The following is an 18,552-nucleotide window of genomic DNA, read 5'->3' as shown; positions in this document are numbered from 1 at the left end:
AACCGTATCTGACATACAGCTGTTTTAAAATCACAGGCGTCAGTCGCATGTCCTTCTTCACCAGCGCTTACATGCGAATGCAACCAAAACGACCATTTCAATATGCAAGTGAGACAGAACCTCACTGATACGTATTCTCAGTACTGAATCGGGCACCGTTAGGTCATTTATTGGCCACCGACATCACCCAAAGGCCCGCATCTCGTGGTCGTGCGGTAGCGTTCTCGCTTCCCACTTCCGGGTTCCCGGGTTCGATTCCCGGCGGGGTCAGGGATTTTCTCTGCCTCGTGATGGCTGGGTGTTGTGTGATGTCCTTAGGTTAGTTAGGTTTAAGTAGTTCTAAGTTCTAGGGGACTGATGACCATAGCTGTTAAGTCCCATAGTGCTCAGAGCCATTTGAACCATTTTTTCACCCAAAGTAAAAAAAGAAGATTGGGTTTAACGTCCCGTCGACATGAAGGTCATTAAAGACGGAGCACAAACTCGGATTGTGTGCCAGGATGGGGAAGGAAATCTGACGCGCCCTTTCAAAGTAACCGTTACGGAATTTGCTGGAGCGGCTCAGAGAACTCACAGAAAACATATATCTGGATGGCCGGACGCTAGTTTGATCTCCTGATCTCATTCCATTAGATTAATTTTTTGGGTTTGCCTAAGGACAAGAGTGGACACAAAGGAGGAAATGCTCGCTCGAATTTTCCATGCGTGTGCATAAATAAAGGACCGTGCGAATGAGCTCATATCAACAACACAGCAGCTGTGTACAAGAGATGAAAAATGCATTGCGGCTGATGGTAGACTTTGTGAACACCTTTTTTGAGGAAATGTACACGTTAAACAAAGTATTAGATCACAATTTTTCATGTACTATCTCCTGCATTTGCCCGTTCCCCCACTGATTTCATTAGTTTCCTCGGATACTGTTAACGACAGGACATATGTGCATATCACTATTACAATCACATCCGAAAGCATGTACCTTTCCTCCTGACTCACCCTGTATATTGTGGCTGATTGCTGGTTTGACAAGTGGCCAATGTATCTGTACTTCTGCAGACAGAAATAAATGTAATTTGTCTGTAAAGTAGCATATTTCAAATATTTTATCAACAATTCGAAACTTATCCTTTTTGTTTAGAGTGAATGAGCTTAAGGTAACTGCTAATATTTCTGTAAGGGGCATTTTGACGAACATCAGTGACTCGTGAATATTATTTTGTTTGAAAAGTTATTTTCGTGGCTTAAACACTCTTGCAGCGTCGTCTTACTTTTTGAATGTGAAGGAGGTAGACCATACGAAACGAATCTTCCTTAAATATTATATCCGAAATCAGTTTCCTAATATAATTCTGATATAATATCAGAGGACTTCAAGAAATTATTCCCTTACCTCTTGTTTGCTAGTTGAAAAACTTTGAAGGAACTTTTGCGCTGTACAGTGATAGCAGATAAAACGTCTGACATATATTTTTGAAGTTACGATTTTTGCCTATATTAAGCATCCCTTTACTCTTCTTTGGCTAAAGAACGAATCTTCCGGAACCGCGCGACTGCTACGGTCGCAGGTGCGAATCCTGCCTCGGACATAGATGTGTGTGATGTTCTTAGGTTAGTTAGGTTTCAGTAGTTCTAAGTTCTAGGGGACTGATGACCTCAGATGTTAAGTCCCATAGTGATCAGAGCCATTTTTTGAACGAATCTTCATCTGTTGTTACATATCAGCTGATTAGCACGCAGCGGATGGCTATCTAATCGAGACATAACAGCTCCAAAACTGATATCCCGATAAAAGCCGTTGCTTTTCACTCGGCATCGCTGATTGCTGTCTGACGGCTCTCTGTTTCGAATCACCAGTATTCCACTCCCGTGGGAAGTATCCACAGCCATGAAGCCGAGCCGTTCATCGTTTGCATCGTTAATGTTCCTCGCTTTTGCAGTCTTCGCCAAGGTAAAACATTATTCAATCCAATGCATCTATCGAAACCCTAGTAAAACTGAAAAGTATGCCGTTATCATACGGACATACAGAAATACGCAAGTTGACAGGCCAAAATGTTAATCACCCTATAAAGAGACATGCTGTGCCCTTTGGAGCGCTGTAGATGTAGACCTGGAACCAGGGTGTAATGTGATTCTGCATCGCTGATGTAAGTTCTGGCAGGGGACTGGTGTGCCTGTGTCATTCGAGTTTGTATAATGAACGCATTAGGAATCGTTGACGTGCAGGCGTGGCAATATGTCCGCAAACAGCCGTCGTGTTTGGGTGAGTCCATGACGACACCGCGAGTGAAGTGGCCCAGTATGCTGCTATGTCAGAGCCGACTATCCAATGTATCTACATGGAATAGAGTAGCACTCGCAGCCACGTAACACGGTGGAAGAACAGTAGCCGCAAGACGGCTCTAATCGTCAGGGACTGGAAGCGAGTATCACTCTTCGTCAGTGACAATTAGTTTCTCACCAGACAGGAATAATTTCCGCTGGCAGTGGATGCAGGGTCATCTCGGCCAGCTGCCGAGCGAACATTACGAAGTGATCCACATGTTACATTTGGAGTCGTGCATCCCGCAGTTTGCCATTCCTTATAGCGACAGATTAAGCTTCACTTCTTCAGTGGGGAAAACAATAAGACAGTAGCTGACCGCAGATGTGTGGGTGGTCCGAAGAGTAGCATTTTTATCTTTTTTGAAAGGACATAACGTGTTGAGAGCACCGAAGGTCCAATGAGGTGCTTATCTCGCATTGGATGGAGGATGTATTTTAGATTGGAGGTTGGTCAGTGAGGTTTTAGAAGTGCTTTTCGTACCATGACATGTGCTCGGTCATTCATGATACCGTGAACATGAGCCAGAATATTTATTTCAACATGTTCTGTAACCATCTGCTGCCATTTAGTTCATAGATTCATGAGGAGTATACTTTGGTGCTTGCTACAGCCGTCTTCCAGGATGATATCAGCTATGTAAATAGGACTGCACACGTACGTCCCTGGTTTGACGAAAATTCAGACACCCTGCCGCAGTTTCATTGGTCCGGTTATTCGTCCGACCTTGATCCCACAAAATATTTCTGGGACCATTTGGAGCAGGGACTGAAACGTAGCAGTCAACAGACAATCTGGCAGCTCTACGGGGCATGGTATAACCAGCAGCCAATGGCTTCTGCTGCATGTGGGAAGATTTACAATAACTTGTTGACTCTCTTCCTCGCCCTGAGTCTTAAGTGAGGTCGTTATCACGGTATTGGTTTTACAGGGTATTAGTGTGATGTCTCCTGGGAGTGGGCGGGGGGTGACTAATGTATGGTAGTGTGCAAGCATTCTCCGAAATGCTGCTCTGAAGCTTTATACTGAGACAGACCGAGTTGTCCATTTCTACTATGATGAATATTTATTGCTACGTATAGCGGTATTTATTAAGCACTTACGCCTTCCAAAAAAAATGGTTCAAATGGCTCTGAGCACTATGGGACTCAACTGCTGTGGTCATCAGTCCCCTAGAACTTAGAACTACTTAAACCTAACTAACCGAAGGACATCACACACATCCATGCCCGAGGCAGGATTCGAACCTGCGACCGTAGCAGTCGCACGGTTCCTGACTGCGCGCCTAGAACGGCGAGACCACCGCGGCCGGCTTACGCTGTCCACTCACAGTGATGTGATCACCTCACAAAAACCTGAATAACTACGTTCTGCAGCACGGTTTGCTGCAATACATGCTGGAAGAGAGTCTACATCTACATCCATACTCCGCAAGCCACCTGACGGTGTGTGGCGGAAGGTAGCTTGAGTACCTCTATCGGTTCTCCCTTCTCTTCCAGTCTCATATGGTTCTTGGAAAGAAAGACTGTCGGTATGCCTCTGTGTAGGTTCTAATCGCTCTGATTTTATCCTCATGGTCTCTTCGCGAGATATACGTAGGAGGGAGCAATATACTGCTTGACTCCTCGGTGAAGGTATGTTCTCTAAACTTCAACAAAAGCCCGTACCGAGCTACTGAGCGTCTCTCCTTCAGAGTCTTCCACTGGAGTGTATCTATCATCCCCGTTACGCTTTCGCGATTACTAAATGATCCTGTAACGAAGCGCGCTGCTCTCCGTTGGATCTTCTCTATCTCTTCTATGAACCCTATCTAGTACGGATCCCACACCGGTGAGCAGTATTCAAGCAGTGGGCGAACAAATGTACTGCAACCTACTTCCTTTGTTTACGAATTACATTTCCTTAGGATTCTTCTAATGAATCGAGGTCTGACATCTGCGATCGCATCTCGTGGTCGTGCGGTAGCGTTCTCGCTTCCCACGCCCAGGTTCCCGGGTTCGATTCCCAGCGGGGTCAGGGATTTTCTCTGCCTCGTGATGGCTGGGTGTTGTGTGCTGTCCTTAGGTTAGTTAGGTTTAAGTAGTTCTAAGTTCTAGGGGACTTATGACCACAGCAGTTGAGTCCCATAGTGCTCAGAGCCATTTGAACCATTTTGAACCATCTGGCATCTGCTTTGCCGACTATTGATTTTACATGGTCATTCCATTTTAAATCGCTCCTAATGCCTACTCCCAGATAATTCCTGACCTGCTATATTGTAGCTAAATGATAAAGGATCTTTCTTTCTATGTCTACATTGAGATTCAATTGACATTCCCTGCACCATGCGTCAATTTGTTGCAGATCCTCCTGCATTTCAATATAATTTTCCATTGTTACAAACTCTCGATATACCACAACATCATCCGCAAAAAGCCTCAGTGAACTTCCGATGTCATCCACAAGGTTATTTACGTATATTGTGAATAGCAATGGTCCTACGACAATCCCCTGCGGCACACCTGAAATCACTCTTACTTCGGAAGACTTCTCTACATTGAGAATGACATGCTGCGTTCTGTTATCTAGGAACTCTTCAATCCAATCACACATTTGGTCTGATAGTCCATATGCTCTTACTTTGTTCATTAAACGACTGTGGGGAACTGTATCAAACGCCTTGCGGAAGTTAAGAAACACGGCGTCTAACTGAGAACCCGTGTCTATGGCCCTCTGAGTCTCGTGGATGAATAGCGCGTGCTGGGTTTCACACGATCGTCTTTTTCTAAACCCATGCTTATTCCTACAGAGCAGATTTCTAGTCTAAAGAAAAGTCATTATACTCGAACATAATACGTGTTCCAAAATTCTACAACTGATCGACGTTAGAGATATAGGTCTATAGTTCTGCACATCTGTTCGACGTCCCTTCTTGAAAACAGGGATGACCTGTGCCCTTTTCCAATCCTTTAGAACGCTACGCTCTTCTAGAGACCTACGATACACCGCTGCAAGGGGGCAAGTTCCTTTGTGTCAAATCGAACTGGTATCCCAACAGGTCCAGCGGCGTTTCCTCTTTTGAGGGATTTTAATTGTTTTTGTATCGCTCTCTCATATATTTCTATATCTAACATTTTGTCATCTGTGCGACAATCTAAAGAAGGAACTACAGTGTAGTCTTCCTCTGTGAAACAGCTTTGGAAAAAGACATTTAGTATTTCGGCCTTTAGTCTGTCATCCTCTGTTTCAGTACCATTTTGGTGACACAGTGTCTGGACATTTTGTTTTGATCCACCTACCGCTGTGACATAAGACCAACATTGCTTAGGATTTTCTGCCAAGTTAGTACATAGAACTTTACTTTGGAAATCATTGAACGCCTCTCGCGAAGCCCTCCTCACACTACATTTCGCTTCGTGTAATTTTTGTTTGTCTGCAAGGCTTTGGCTATGTTTATGTTTACTCTGGAGTTCCCTTTGCTTCCGTAGCAGTTTTCTAGCTCGGTTGTTGTACCACGGTGGCTCTTTTCCATCTCTTACGATCTTGCTTGGCACATACTCATCTAATGCATGCTGTAGGATGGTTTTGAACTTTGTCCACTGATCCTCAACACTATCTGTGCTTGAGACAACACTTTTGTGTTGAGCCGTCAAGTACTCTGAAATCTGCTTTTTGTCACTTTCGCTAAACAGAAAAATCTTCCGACCTTTTTTAATATTTCTCTTTACGGCTGAAATCGTCGATGCAGTAACCGCTTTGTGGTTCAAATGGTGCAAATGGCTGTGAGCACTATGCGACGTAACTTCTGAGGTCATCAGTCGCCTAGAACTTAGAACTAATTAAACCTAACTAACCTAAGGACATCACACACATCCATGCCCGAGGCAGGATTCGAACCTGCGACCGTAGCGGTCGCTCGGTTCCAGACTGTAGCGCCTAGAACCGCACGGCCACTCCTGCCGGCAACCGCTTTATGATCGCTGATTCCCTGTTCTGCGTTGTTTCAAATAGTTCGGATCTGTTTGTCACCACAAGGTCTAATATGTTATCGCCACGAGTCGGTTCTCTGTTTAACTGTTCAAGGTAGTTTTCAGGTAATGCACTTAAAAAAATTTCACTGGATTCTTTGTCCCTGCCACGCGTTATAAACGTTTGAGTTTACCAGTCTATATCTGGTAGATTAAAATCTCCACCCAGAACCATAACATGATCGGGAAATCTACTCGAAATATTTTTAAAATTTTTCTTCAGGTGCTCTCCCACAACAGCTGCTGAGGCAGGGGACATATAGAGACATCCAATTACCATGTTTGAGCCTGCTTTAACCGTGACCTTCACCCAAATTATTTCACATTTCTGATCTCCGTCAATTTCCTTCGATACTATTGCACTTTTTACCGCTATAAACACACCTGCCCTTCACTGTCCGGCCTGTCTCTGCGGAGGTTCTGAAAGGTACCGACGGGGACCTGCTGCCATGTCTACTCCAGCAACATGGCCAGCTGTGCTAAGTTTCTCCGTTGAGAATCCACGGTGCGAACAGCCAGATAGAGATGGCCCCACATATTCTCGATTGGCTTTTAATCCGTGGCGTTTGGTGGCCAGGGCAGTAGGTTAAACTCATCCTGATGCTCTTCAAACCACACAGGTACACGGAAACCTGTGTGACACAGCTCCTCGTACCGAGTAAAATCAAACAGCATGTCAGGCTGGACATGACCCGAAGGATAAAAGCATACTTGTGCTAAATCACTGTGCTACGCACAATGACGATATCATCTAGAGAATGCCACGAAAACATTCCCAGACCATTACTGGTTGCAGCGTGTTTGCTTCATGCCCTACGAGCCAACGATAATCTGTCGATGGAGCACAAGACGTGATTCATTCGAAAACGCCACTAGTCGTTACTCAGTGCACGTCCTGTTACGGTACCAGCCTGCAAACTCCAGCCTTTGTCGCCGTGAACAGCAGTCGGCATGGGTGCAACAACCATTAGCTGTTTTTTCAAGTTATAGAGGTCATCGGTTTGTACTGACGCAGTTGACAACAGTATTTTAAACCGTAACATCTCATTCTCTCTGTATCGCGTATAACAGCTGTTTCTTCTTCTCGACACACAACTTCATATTCAAACAGAAAACTCCCTTGAAATTAACTAGGAATGTTATATGAATATGACTTGACTCGAAGCACTTGGTAGTACCTCACAATGCATCAGACATGTAACTGATTCACTATGATACAGTTACTAGCTCTGTATCACCTCACGGTATATTCACGAAATCCTGTTCCTGTTGCACGGCTCACTTCATATTCGTTTTAAATGCTGGTTGTGGAAGTATTCTGCTCTTAGCGATTTGAAGAACGAGTTTCCTCGTTTCTTGTCAATATCTTTTGCTGTTGCAGATATTTATCTAGCTATAAAACTGTAAAGAAAAAGCATCTTCATCTCATTATCTTAATCATGGCATTCAACTGAACTTCATCTTTGTTCCAGGGAGAGGATGTGCTGGTGACCGTTGAGCAGGGTGGTCTGCGAGGAACCACAGCCACGAGCGTCTACAACACCTCTTACACGGCTTTTCTGGGCATCCCGTACGCTGTGCCGCCACTGGGGAAATTGCGTTTCCAGGTAAGAGTTCAGCTGACTAGAAGTGTGGTTGGATATTTGTGAGAAACCGTCCTGTTACACAGTCCACACTGGTCTCAACACACCATGGAATCCAGAGAGTCTCAAAAAAAAAAGAGTGTTTCGAAGCTCTGCAAACGTGTAATGAAGTGGTGAAAATGAAACAGGGAAATCCAGTTTCAGACAAATAATACATGCTGGATCTTGGAAAGTATCTGAAATATTCAATTTGTGTCAGTTTATTACAGTACAAGTAAAATTAATACAATGTGTGACTATCTTGTACAGCAATACTGCACATTCAGTGGTGTAAGATGTTGTTAAGGGTGGACTGCAAGGACTCAGTACAACCATATTGATCCTCTGATTTTAACAATTTGCAATCATGGAAAAGAGATGCGGTAACTCGCCTCCCCAAAAGCGATCGAACCATACCCTACAACCAATCATCTTAGGTTTTATCGCCCTAAGGTTAGTGTAATGAAACAGTATTTTCATCAGACGAGTTCCACTTTTATTTGTAAAGTGTCTTCCGTAGTAACACTGGATACATATGTTTCTACACTTTGCTATTTATGGATTAAGAACAATATTTTCTGATACAGTTGGTGTGTGTGTGTGTGTGTGTGTGTGTGTGTGTGTGTGTGTGTATGAATGTGAGAGAGTGGTTGGTGGTGTGAGAGTGTTGGATTTGCCGCATAAATGTGAGTAGGATGGGAAGGAAGATGGACAGTAATCGTTTGAGGTTTTTTTGGAGCAGTAGTGACTACAGTGAACGTAAGTGGGATGAAACTGTAATGCTGAATGGGAACTAGTCGTTGGAGATGAGAGCGGAAGGGATGGTATTGAGCAGGCGATCCATGAAGTATTGTGATCATTTATCCATATTTAATGTTATACTAAAAAACTGCGTTCACTCGTTGATAACCCTGCCAGCTTACACAGAAAACGAATGAATAAAAAAAAATGGTTCAAATGGCTCTGAGCACTATGGGACTCAACATCTTAGGTCATAAGTCCCCTAGAACTTAGAACTACTTAAACCTAACTAACCTAAGGACATCACACACACCCATGCCCGAGGCAGGATTCGAACCTGCGACCGCAGCAGTCCTGCGGTTCCGGACTGCAGCGCCAGAACCGCTAGACCACCGCGGCCGGCGAATGAATAAAAAGAAACAGTCTGCTGAGTGCGGCATATATGAAACTACGGAACTATTTATCTTCTCTAGTTTCGGAAACCTGAGTTGAAGTACAGAAAATACCAGATCGGCATGATGAAAAGTGGATTAAAAAAAGTCGAAGTATTGCCAAAAGTGAATGGACAGCCAACTCTCTTTAGACCTGAGCCTCTGCTAATAGTGAAGTAAAAAGTATTGATATGCAAAATATGGAAACAAGAAGCAAAAGAGCCTTGAGTTAACAGTACTGTAATTTTACAATAAATACTGTTTCTAATCTACAAATTTCAAAATGCTTAGACATACTATACATCCATACTTCCAGTTTGGATATGGAAGATGCTTTATAAATATAGGCGAAAAGTCCATCCTAAAATATCAAACCTTACTGCCACTGCGTTATTTACGAAAGAAATAAAACGCCTTGGATAAGCTCAGAAGTACAATGTCAGAATACATACAGGCGAAAAATACACTGGAAACCGCATAGCTGAGTTAGAAAGCATTCTCGTAAGGGAAAATAGAAACAAAACATGCGAGGCAAACACTCCTCTAGCAAGGGAGTTTGTAAGCAATGAAGTCATAAATGTAAAATGCAGTTGGAAGAAAACACTGCAAACCAAATCAACATAGACTCCATAACACTGAGAAGACTCAATACAGAAATACGTTTGTCACCAAAAGTATAATTATGAAACAAAAATAAGATTTAACTAAAAGGTCCCATAAGAAGTGGACAAACGCTGTGGATGAAACTGAACACATGTTATAAGACAATGAAGAAAGAAAACTGTTCCCATCGATTCCCAGGTTATCTTCCTTCTAATGCAACCGAAGTTTCACGAGAAAGATCTCCCAGCCAGACCTACAATGAACTATAAATGCTCTCACATTTTCACTTGCAAGACAAGTGTTGAAAACTTTATCGCAAATCTATATATTGCAACAGGCCAGAATAATAAGAAACACTAGACAACACATTCAATACGTAAAAGATGTGTAAATTTCAGATGTAGCCACCTACCTGACATGTGATATAGAAAATATTTATCTCAATATACCAAATCACAAAATACCTGAAATGAAATATTGGACTGCCACTTGAATACATGAAAGAATGAATCGATCTGCTTCAGCTAGTAACAGTACAGAACTATCTCAGTCCAATAATGAATTCTTTTTGCAGAGTGGCGGATTACCAGTGGAATGCTCATTGTCTCAGACGATATTAAACATTTATGAAACATGTAGAGCAGGTCATATTTAATAAAAAAGTGCTGAGTAGTTACAATATTCTACACTGTCTTCAGTATATAGAAAACATATTGTTAATAACAGATGCACCAAGTAGTAAACCTGAACAGTTGCACTAAGAAAGAAGTTCTGTTCATGATTGGATAAATTTTGCAATAGAAAAAAGCAAAATTAATGGTTATATTTTTTGGACATCCCATACAGGTTCAAAACAACGGACGGAGATTCGTTTACCAAAACCCACAGTAATAAATATAACAATACACCAGACATCAAATCACCCAACACACAAAAGTAAGCAGTATTCTGGTGCGTTCTGCACCGAAAAAACACTGTACCATGAGACACAGACATTTACCAAAATGTCATGAACACCATATTACAAAAAGCCAGAAACAATATATACAAAGAAAACATAGTAAGAAAGGTGAAGAATAAAACTACCGAACATAAAAGAGCAAACACCCAGCTAACACCAACACAGGAACAAACTCCCACACAAACCAATATACAAGACACTAGAACAGGAACACACAGAGTGGGAAAAAAAGGAAACAAAAGATGATGTACAATGCCATAGAATCAAAAGAACACACACTGAATATTTAAGACTTTCAGAAAACAAAACATAAAAAGAGCTCACCAAGGCCAAAATTCAATAAAAAATATTCTCCATAAGCAGTATAACATCAGTTCTTTATCAGAAACCAGGAGTACATCATGTAAAATGTAATACATGTAAAGGAAGATGTACTGTATACGTCAGACCATGCGAACATTTGACACCAGATGCAAAAAGCATGTAAGAGCGTGGAAGTACAAGACAAATCATCAAGATACAATTATCACCAGAGACAAAGACATGGAAATCATTAGAATAAAAAACGATAAACATTTCGTCCTAAAAGAAAATTACCATATTCACAAAAGCACAAAAAAAGCATTGTAGGTAGGCTAACTGTGAGCTAGGTGTTTATTATGGAAAGAATTTGACTTAAATATGCAGAACATGCTGTACATATATACGTGGAATTAAGTGGGTTTTCAGTGCAAGAGCACGCATAGTTAATATAAAGAGTTAACGTAAGGCCCTGATGAAGGCTAGCTGCAACGCTGGCCGAAACGTTGGCGCATTTTAAATTATGACGATGCGGTCTGATACCCTGAAGAATTTTATTGAAGAAGACAACGGCCGCGGAAGCCTACGCTTACACATAGTTAATATAGTTGCTAAGAGAAATATCGAAGAAAGGTAATATTTAGCCATTTCTTAATATATATTTTAAGACTATAACAACATTTGCATAGATGGTGTGAAATATTTCGTTTTGAATCTGGAAAGAAAGTGAGAAGTAAAATAAAAATAAGTCGCTTTTATTTACGTCAGTACATTTGATGATACAGAAAGACAGACAGACACAATATATCTTATATATATAGTTGTATGGAATCTTGGAAACAATATAGAGCCAGACTTCCACACATGTTTACAATCATAAAGCAAGGGGAAATCAATCGAAACACTTCTTTAGAGGTGAGGTCATATCTACATGTTGTATTTCTATAGACTGTCTAATTCCTTATTACTGATTCTGAGCAAAATGATCTGTGTGTAAGAAAGAACAATGAAACTATCAAATGAACAGGTAGAAGAGGAAACAAACACGATAAACCTCGAAGGAGTGCGTCTACACATAGTCACATGCCAAACCAAAGACTAAAGCCACTGATGTAAAGCTTTTGGAATGTGTATTATGTAATCATGAACAGTGAATGTTGAAATCAATCAATGCACTTTGTAACGGTACCATCAGTCGCCTTAAACGGTAATCGATGATAACGTTATACCTCTGGTAGGAATTTTTGAAAAGTTGATCGTGAGATAACCTAATGGAAACGGAGCAGTCAAACTGAGATTCGTTTCTGAAATACTCCAGCAGAGTGTAAATAATAGCAAACGGTGGGTCAGGAACAGACATTCTCCCAGCTCAAAAGAAAGTTGTAACATTACATATTGAAACAGGTCGCCAGCCTAATTAGGCATGCTTGTGTCAAGCAAAATGATAAAGCAGAATGCAGTGCTAAGGCTAACCTAACATTCCTTGTCACGCACACTGAACTCTTTCCTTAGATCTGTTCACACTATAACACAGTAGTCTAATCTTGCAGATAAATGTGCTACTAACTTGTAAGTCAGAAAGGCAAACGGCCAATGACATAGTAAACAGCAACATATGCCTCTCAACAACACGTACCTTAATTGAAGAAGGTGCAACAGTTTATAAAACAAAATACCGAGACACATGGAAGTAGTAGTAATACCGAATAGGGAAAAGCTTGGAATGATTCTGAATTTAAATCAGGGGTTCTGCTAATGATCATAATCTATTAATGATTAGTATAGGGTCTCTATGCTTGTGCATTAACCAACTTCCATTAGAATAGATAAGACAGTAAATAGTTTTTCCTAAACTCGGATTGAAGCAACTAACCATAAAGCAAATCTAACTCATTCAGAGCCTTTGCATTGCTTCATTAACTAACTAGCCTAGTACATAAGGATCATTAAAGGTTCATGGTTTGAAGAACCGTGTTCATTAACAAAACTACACCAGTATTTATGAAAAAAGATAAATATTCTTACCATTAATTTAGGCGCACAGTCCGGAACCGTGCGACTGCTACGGTCGCAGGTTCGAATCCTCCCTCGGGCATGGATGTTTGTGATGTCCTTAGGTTAGTTAGGTTTAAGTAGTTCTAAGTTCTAGGGGACTAATGACCACAGCAGTTGAGTCCCATACTGCTCAGAGCCATTTTTTACCATTAATTATTAATTAGTTAAAGCACAGTAAACTATAACTCTTTAAATAACTAATGTGTTTTCATAAGCAGTTTTTTGATTTACTCAAAATTATAATTGGCTGAGCAAATGACAACACAACATTAAATTCAAGTTCAACCACTTTCTCATAACAAATTTGGACACTCAGAATTAAATTTACTAGGATAGGATTCCTGTCGAGGTTTGGGATTTGGGATATTCACGGGTGTAAGACAGTGCTTTTAGTAACACTACGATTATTATTATATAATCAACCAAATTTCATAATTTGCTGGTCCATTTACAAAGTGCCAAATATAAATAATTTAGTGGGATACTGATGCCACTGGTGGCGCGATTTGCAGTGGCTGTTACCCTGGCAGCAATGCAATCATACCAATATCGTTGCGCTCGCCCTGTTACATATCTTATGGCGATGGAATTATATTTTTACAAGGCCAAAAACCGAGCGATGATAATGCAGCATCCGAGGCCCATAAATATTGCCCTTACGCTCTTCTCGTCTCAAAACTTCAGGAATATGAGCGACAATGACCCGCTTCTGCTATCGAGGAACACTGCTCAGCCTAGAGTCCTTACCTTCACAAATCACGAGTTGCCACTTGCGCGCCAACCACAGCTTTTTCACTCCGCCAGTCTACTTTCGTAGCTGTGGTGCTTCGCCCATCTTTTACATTTAACCTTACGTTTCCTAATTAAGGAACAAGTCATTTATAGTCCATGACATAACAATTATTTCAGTAGTTATTTAAATTCACAAGCATAATTTAAACAAAATTGATCAAAAGTTTCACATAACTGAAACATGTATACATAATCAAAGAATTTCAATCACAGATACATCTTATATAAGTAACAATTCAAACTGACATAGAAATATCGATACACATACAAAATAGGTCAAAATTAGATGTTACAGTTGTATTTCTATAGATTTTCAAATTCCTTATTAATGATTCGGAGCAAAATTATTCATGTAGAAACAAGAACAATAGAATAATCAAATGAGCTGGTAGAAGAGGCAACAACCACGATGAGCCTCGAAGGAGTGCGTCTATACATAGTCACATGCCAAACCAATGACTTAAGCCACTGACGTAAAGCTTTTGGAAAGTGTAATATTTAATCATGAGCAGTGAATGTCGAAACCAATGAATGCGCTTGATTCAAATTGAGTGTAATTGCTCATGTGTTTCGTAATCGTACTGTGCATTCTATATCCGTAATGTGTCGCAGTAAATGCTATGGCCCCCGGTCAAGACATATTCAAAACACGACGATTTTCACATAAGACTTAGAGGCCCAAATACTTCCATTGGCTAACATGAACACACCAAAAACGTTTTGCATCACCTCGGTTCCGGAGTTCCGTAACCTTTTTATTGATCATGAAAACCACACATTGCATGTTGTACCACCATACATCGAGACCTTCATAGGTGATGGTCCAGATAGCTGTACACACTGGTATCTCTAATACCCAGGCCCGCATCTCGTGGTCGTGCGGTAGCGTTCTCGCTTCCCACGCCCGGGTTCCCGGGTTCGATTCCCGGCGGGGTCAGGGATTTTCTCTGCCTCGTGATGGCTGGGTGTTGTGTGCTGTCCTTAGGTTAGTTAGGTTTAAGTAGTTCTAAGTTCTAGGGGACTGATGACCATAGATGTTAAGTCCCATAGTGCTCAGAGCCATTTGAACCATTTTCTAATACCCAGTGGCACTTCCTCTTGCATTTATGCATTCTTGTATTCGTCGTGGCATACTATCCACAAGTTCCTCAAGGCACTGTTGGTCCAGATTGTCCCACTCCTCAACGGCGATTCGGTGTAGATCCGTAAACAGCCCTTTTAAATCAATCCCATTGCATGTTCGATAGGGTTCATATCTGGAGAACATGCTGGCCACTCTAGTCGAGCGATGTGTTTGTCCTGAAGGAATTCATTCACAAGGTGAGCACGATGAGGGCCCAAATTGTCGTCCATGAAGACGAATGGCTCGCCAATATGCTGCCGATTTGGTTGCACTATCGTACAGCCCGTACAGCGCCTTACATGATCACCAGCGGCGTATGTCGGCCCCACATAGTGCCGCTTAGTCGTCTCCGACGATGGTCTGGTTCAAGTCATATGCAACACTCATCGGTGATGAGAGCGTGATGGCAGTCCTGTGTGCGGCCAGAGCGAGGCATTTCAACGACAGTTCTTGTCTCTCCGTATCTCCTCCATGTCTGAACAACATCGCTTTGGTTCATTCCGAGACGCCTGGACACTTCCCTTGTTGAGAGCCCTTCCTGGCACGAAGTATCAATACGGATGCAGTATTGACCGTCTAGGCATGGTTGAACTACAGACAACATGAGCCCTGTACCTAATTCCTGGTGGAGTGACTGGAACTGATCGGCTGTCGGACCCACTCCGTCTCTTAGGCGCTGGTCATTCATGGTTATTTACATCTTTGGGTGGGTTTAGTGACATCTCTGAACAGTCAACGTCTGCAGCAAAATGCTGGTCCAGTCAGAAATGCTACGGGGCACACTGTTCAGCGTACGTTGTTGTACGAGGGGCTCTGCAGCGGACGACCCACTCGTATTTTCATTTTGATCCAAGGACACTGTCAACTGCGACAGCAGTAGGGGCACTGGATCATCCAGATAGCATGGTAATCAATGGGAGCTTGTCGCCTGGGCGGATGAGTCCATTTCATGTTACACTAGGTCGATGGTCGCGTCTGGATACTGTGCCGTGCAGGAGGGCAGCAGTACCGAGACACGTGATGGGTCATTGTGGACATTATTATGCTGTGGGGGACATTCGCCTGGACTCCCGTGGGACCTGTTCGAATTACCTGAGGCATCATAAAAGTTGTGGATTACGTGAACATTATTGTCGAGGACCTGCATTGTTTCATGTTCGATGTCTTCCCAAATGACAACAGAATCTATCAGCAGGATAACTGTACGTGCCACAAGATCAGAATCGTGGTACAATGGTTTGAGGGTAGCTGACACTGATTTCTTGGGCATCAGATTCGCCTAATCTAAGCCCGATGTTCCTATGATGGGCTAGTTCCACAGTTAAATACTATGGGCTCTTACTCGACAAGAATTGCGTGTCCTGTGCGCACACAGCTGGTGCTACGTACCGCCAATATCCTTCCCCGTGAACTATCGTAATCATTACACGTAGTATCGCTGCGGTACTGCGTTCCAAATATGGACCAACCTGCCATTAAACATATCATAAATTTTTAGCTGTTCAATGTACGTAGTACGCTAAGGGGTGTATTTTGAAAAGCATGGGTTTCAGATACAGAGTCCTATCAGAATCATAATTATTTTTATTGCTTGTATCGACCAGAAACGTCTTTCTCAGTATTATTTTCACTGCAGTTAACCGCCGAGTACAGCCATCAGCGAAATGGCGGTGGAAGTTAACCCGCCCTCTTAGTGCATGGTAGTAAAGTGGGCACGGGCAGTCTTTGTTGACAACAGACCAGTTCCACATACTTCATTAAGCCCGTGGGCGGCCCGGTAACATGACGCAACGCTATCTCTCCCAGCGCATAGGGTCAAAACTACTGCGCCCGTGACATTAATGTTTATGGGTAACGCACTGGTACGAATGCCGTCCGTTTCCGGACACACTGCAACGTTCAGTACTCTTCTACTCTTCCATTCCAGTCCAGTCCAATCCGTGGGTCATAAGTTTCCGTTCTGCTGATTATGATTATGTCTACCGGTCGCATTTACGACACGCAGGTGCATCGATATATGTATCTTAATTTGAAAGTTAATGAGGAAATTTTAGTTTGAATATGATGATAATTCGGATGATGAAACTTCCTGGCAGATTAAAACTGTGTGCCCGACCAAGACTCGAACTCGGGACCTTTGCCTTTCGCGGGCAAGTGCTCTACCATCTGAGCTAACGAAGTACGACTCACGCCCGGTCCTCGCAGCTTTACTTCTGCCAGTACCTCTTCTCCCACCTTCCAAACCTTACAGAAGCTCTCCTGCGAAGCTTCTGTAAAGTTTGGAAGGTGGGAGACGAGGTACTGGCAGAAGTAAAGCTGCGAGGACCGGGCGTGAGTCGTGCTTCGGTAGCTCAGTTGGTAGAGCACTTGCCCGCGAAAGGCAAAGGTCTCGAGTTCGAGTCTCTGTCGGGCACACAGTTTTAATCTGCCAGGAAGTTTCATATCAGCGCACACTCCGCTGCAGAGTGAAAATCTCATTCTGGAAATTCGGATGATGTTGGTTGTAAGTTCTAACATTTAATTACAGGTAACAAACTTCTTAATTATTGCCTCCTTCGTTGAGCGATCGGAAAGACGTAATTCCAATATACCTTTGTATTCCCCGCTCTTTTGGCTACAAAACCCAATTTTTCAACTCGTAGATGTAGAAACTTCGTCCAGTGCGACAGCCATACACTACGTTACCGGGAGGGCTTTTCGCCCGGATGGTACCGCACTACTGGTAGACGACGGAGGCAACGTCTTGCTTGCATCAATGACCTCCGCACCACCGACGTACTGCCTCCCGCGGAGTGCATGCTTCATTGAGCCAACCACATAGAAGTTGGAAGCTGATAGATCCGTGTTGTAAGTTGGATGAGGGAGAACAGTTCAATTAAGTATTTTGAGCTCCTCTCGGGTTGCAGACCTGTGTGAAGCCTTGCGTTGCTATAAAGTTGTTCGTTTGCATTTTTGTGGCTACAAGCACGCTGAAGTCGTTTCTTCAGTTTCACAGCTGTGTGCGTCTGGCCGGCACGCAGGAGATCGAACAGGTTTGCATGGCCTTCTAGCGACGACGACAAACGCTTCAGCCGACGACTCACCGTGCTTTTGGTCACTTCCAGTCTCCGTTGACATTCTGCAAGCGCCTATGAATATCTGCGATGTTCCGGTTTTCCGCCAAAGCAACTTAGCGATATCTCCGCCTGGAACGTCTCTCTGTTACAGACACCATTTTGAAGTCTACATGTAAACACTCCACCTATCGGAACTTTATGAAAATATAGAGGCTGAAGAGGAAATGTTCCACAATGTCTCACAACAAATGCCGCATTTTTTTCAGACGAAATTGGTAGAGAAAAAAGGGGGATGAATTATGTATTGAAAGCACTTCGTAATACCAAACACTCTGTCTGAAACAATTATTAAAGCGACAACGTTCCACGTTACAGATACCGACGTGCCTACATTTCAAGAATGCTATCTGTCAACTGTAAGCACCAAGTGATAGTTACTCACTTCACGCACGATGCGATCGATAACCTTAAACAACGAATCACTGGGACAGGCGAAGATTATTTTCTTTACCACTGGATACAGCCCAATCAGCTGTTG

The 18,552-nt window shown here is 42.6% G+C and overlaps 1 protein-coding gene across 1 annotated transcript in view; it reads left to right on the top strand.

The window, feature by feature from the left end:
- Positions 1 to 1,819: 1,819 nt before the first annotated feature.
- LOC126252072 (cholinesterase-like) overlaps positions 1,820 to 18,552 on the top strand; it is a 61,865-nt gene continuing 45,132 nt past the window's right edge. The window contains 2 exon segments of the mRNA XM_049952919.1: positions 1,820 to 1,948; positions 7,803 to 7,937. Coding sequence (XP_049808876.1) covers positions 1,886 to 1,948; positions 7,803 to 7,937 — 198 coding nt within the window. The 5' untranslated portion in view covers positions 1,820 to 1,885.

Source organism: Schistocerca nitens, chromosome 4, assembly GCF_023898315.1.
Source record: "Schistocerca nitens isolate TAMUIC-IGC-003100 chromosome 4, iqSchNite1.1, whole genome shotgun sequence".
NCBI lineage: Eukaryota > Metazoa > Arthropoda > Insecta > Orthoptera > Acrididae > Schistocerca > Schistocerca nitens.
This window is presented reverse-complemented; position numbering and strand designations above follow the sequence as displayed.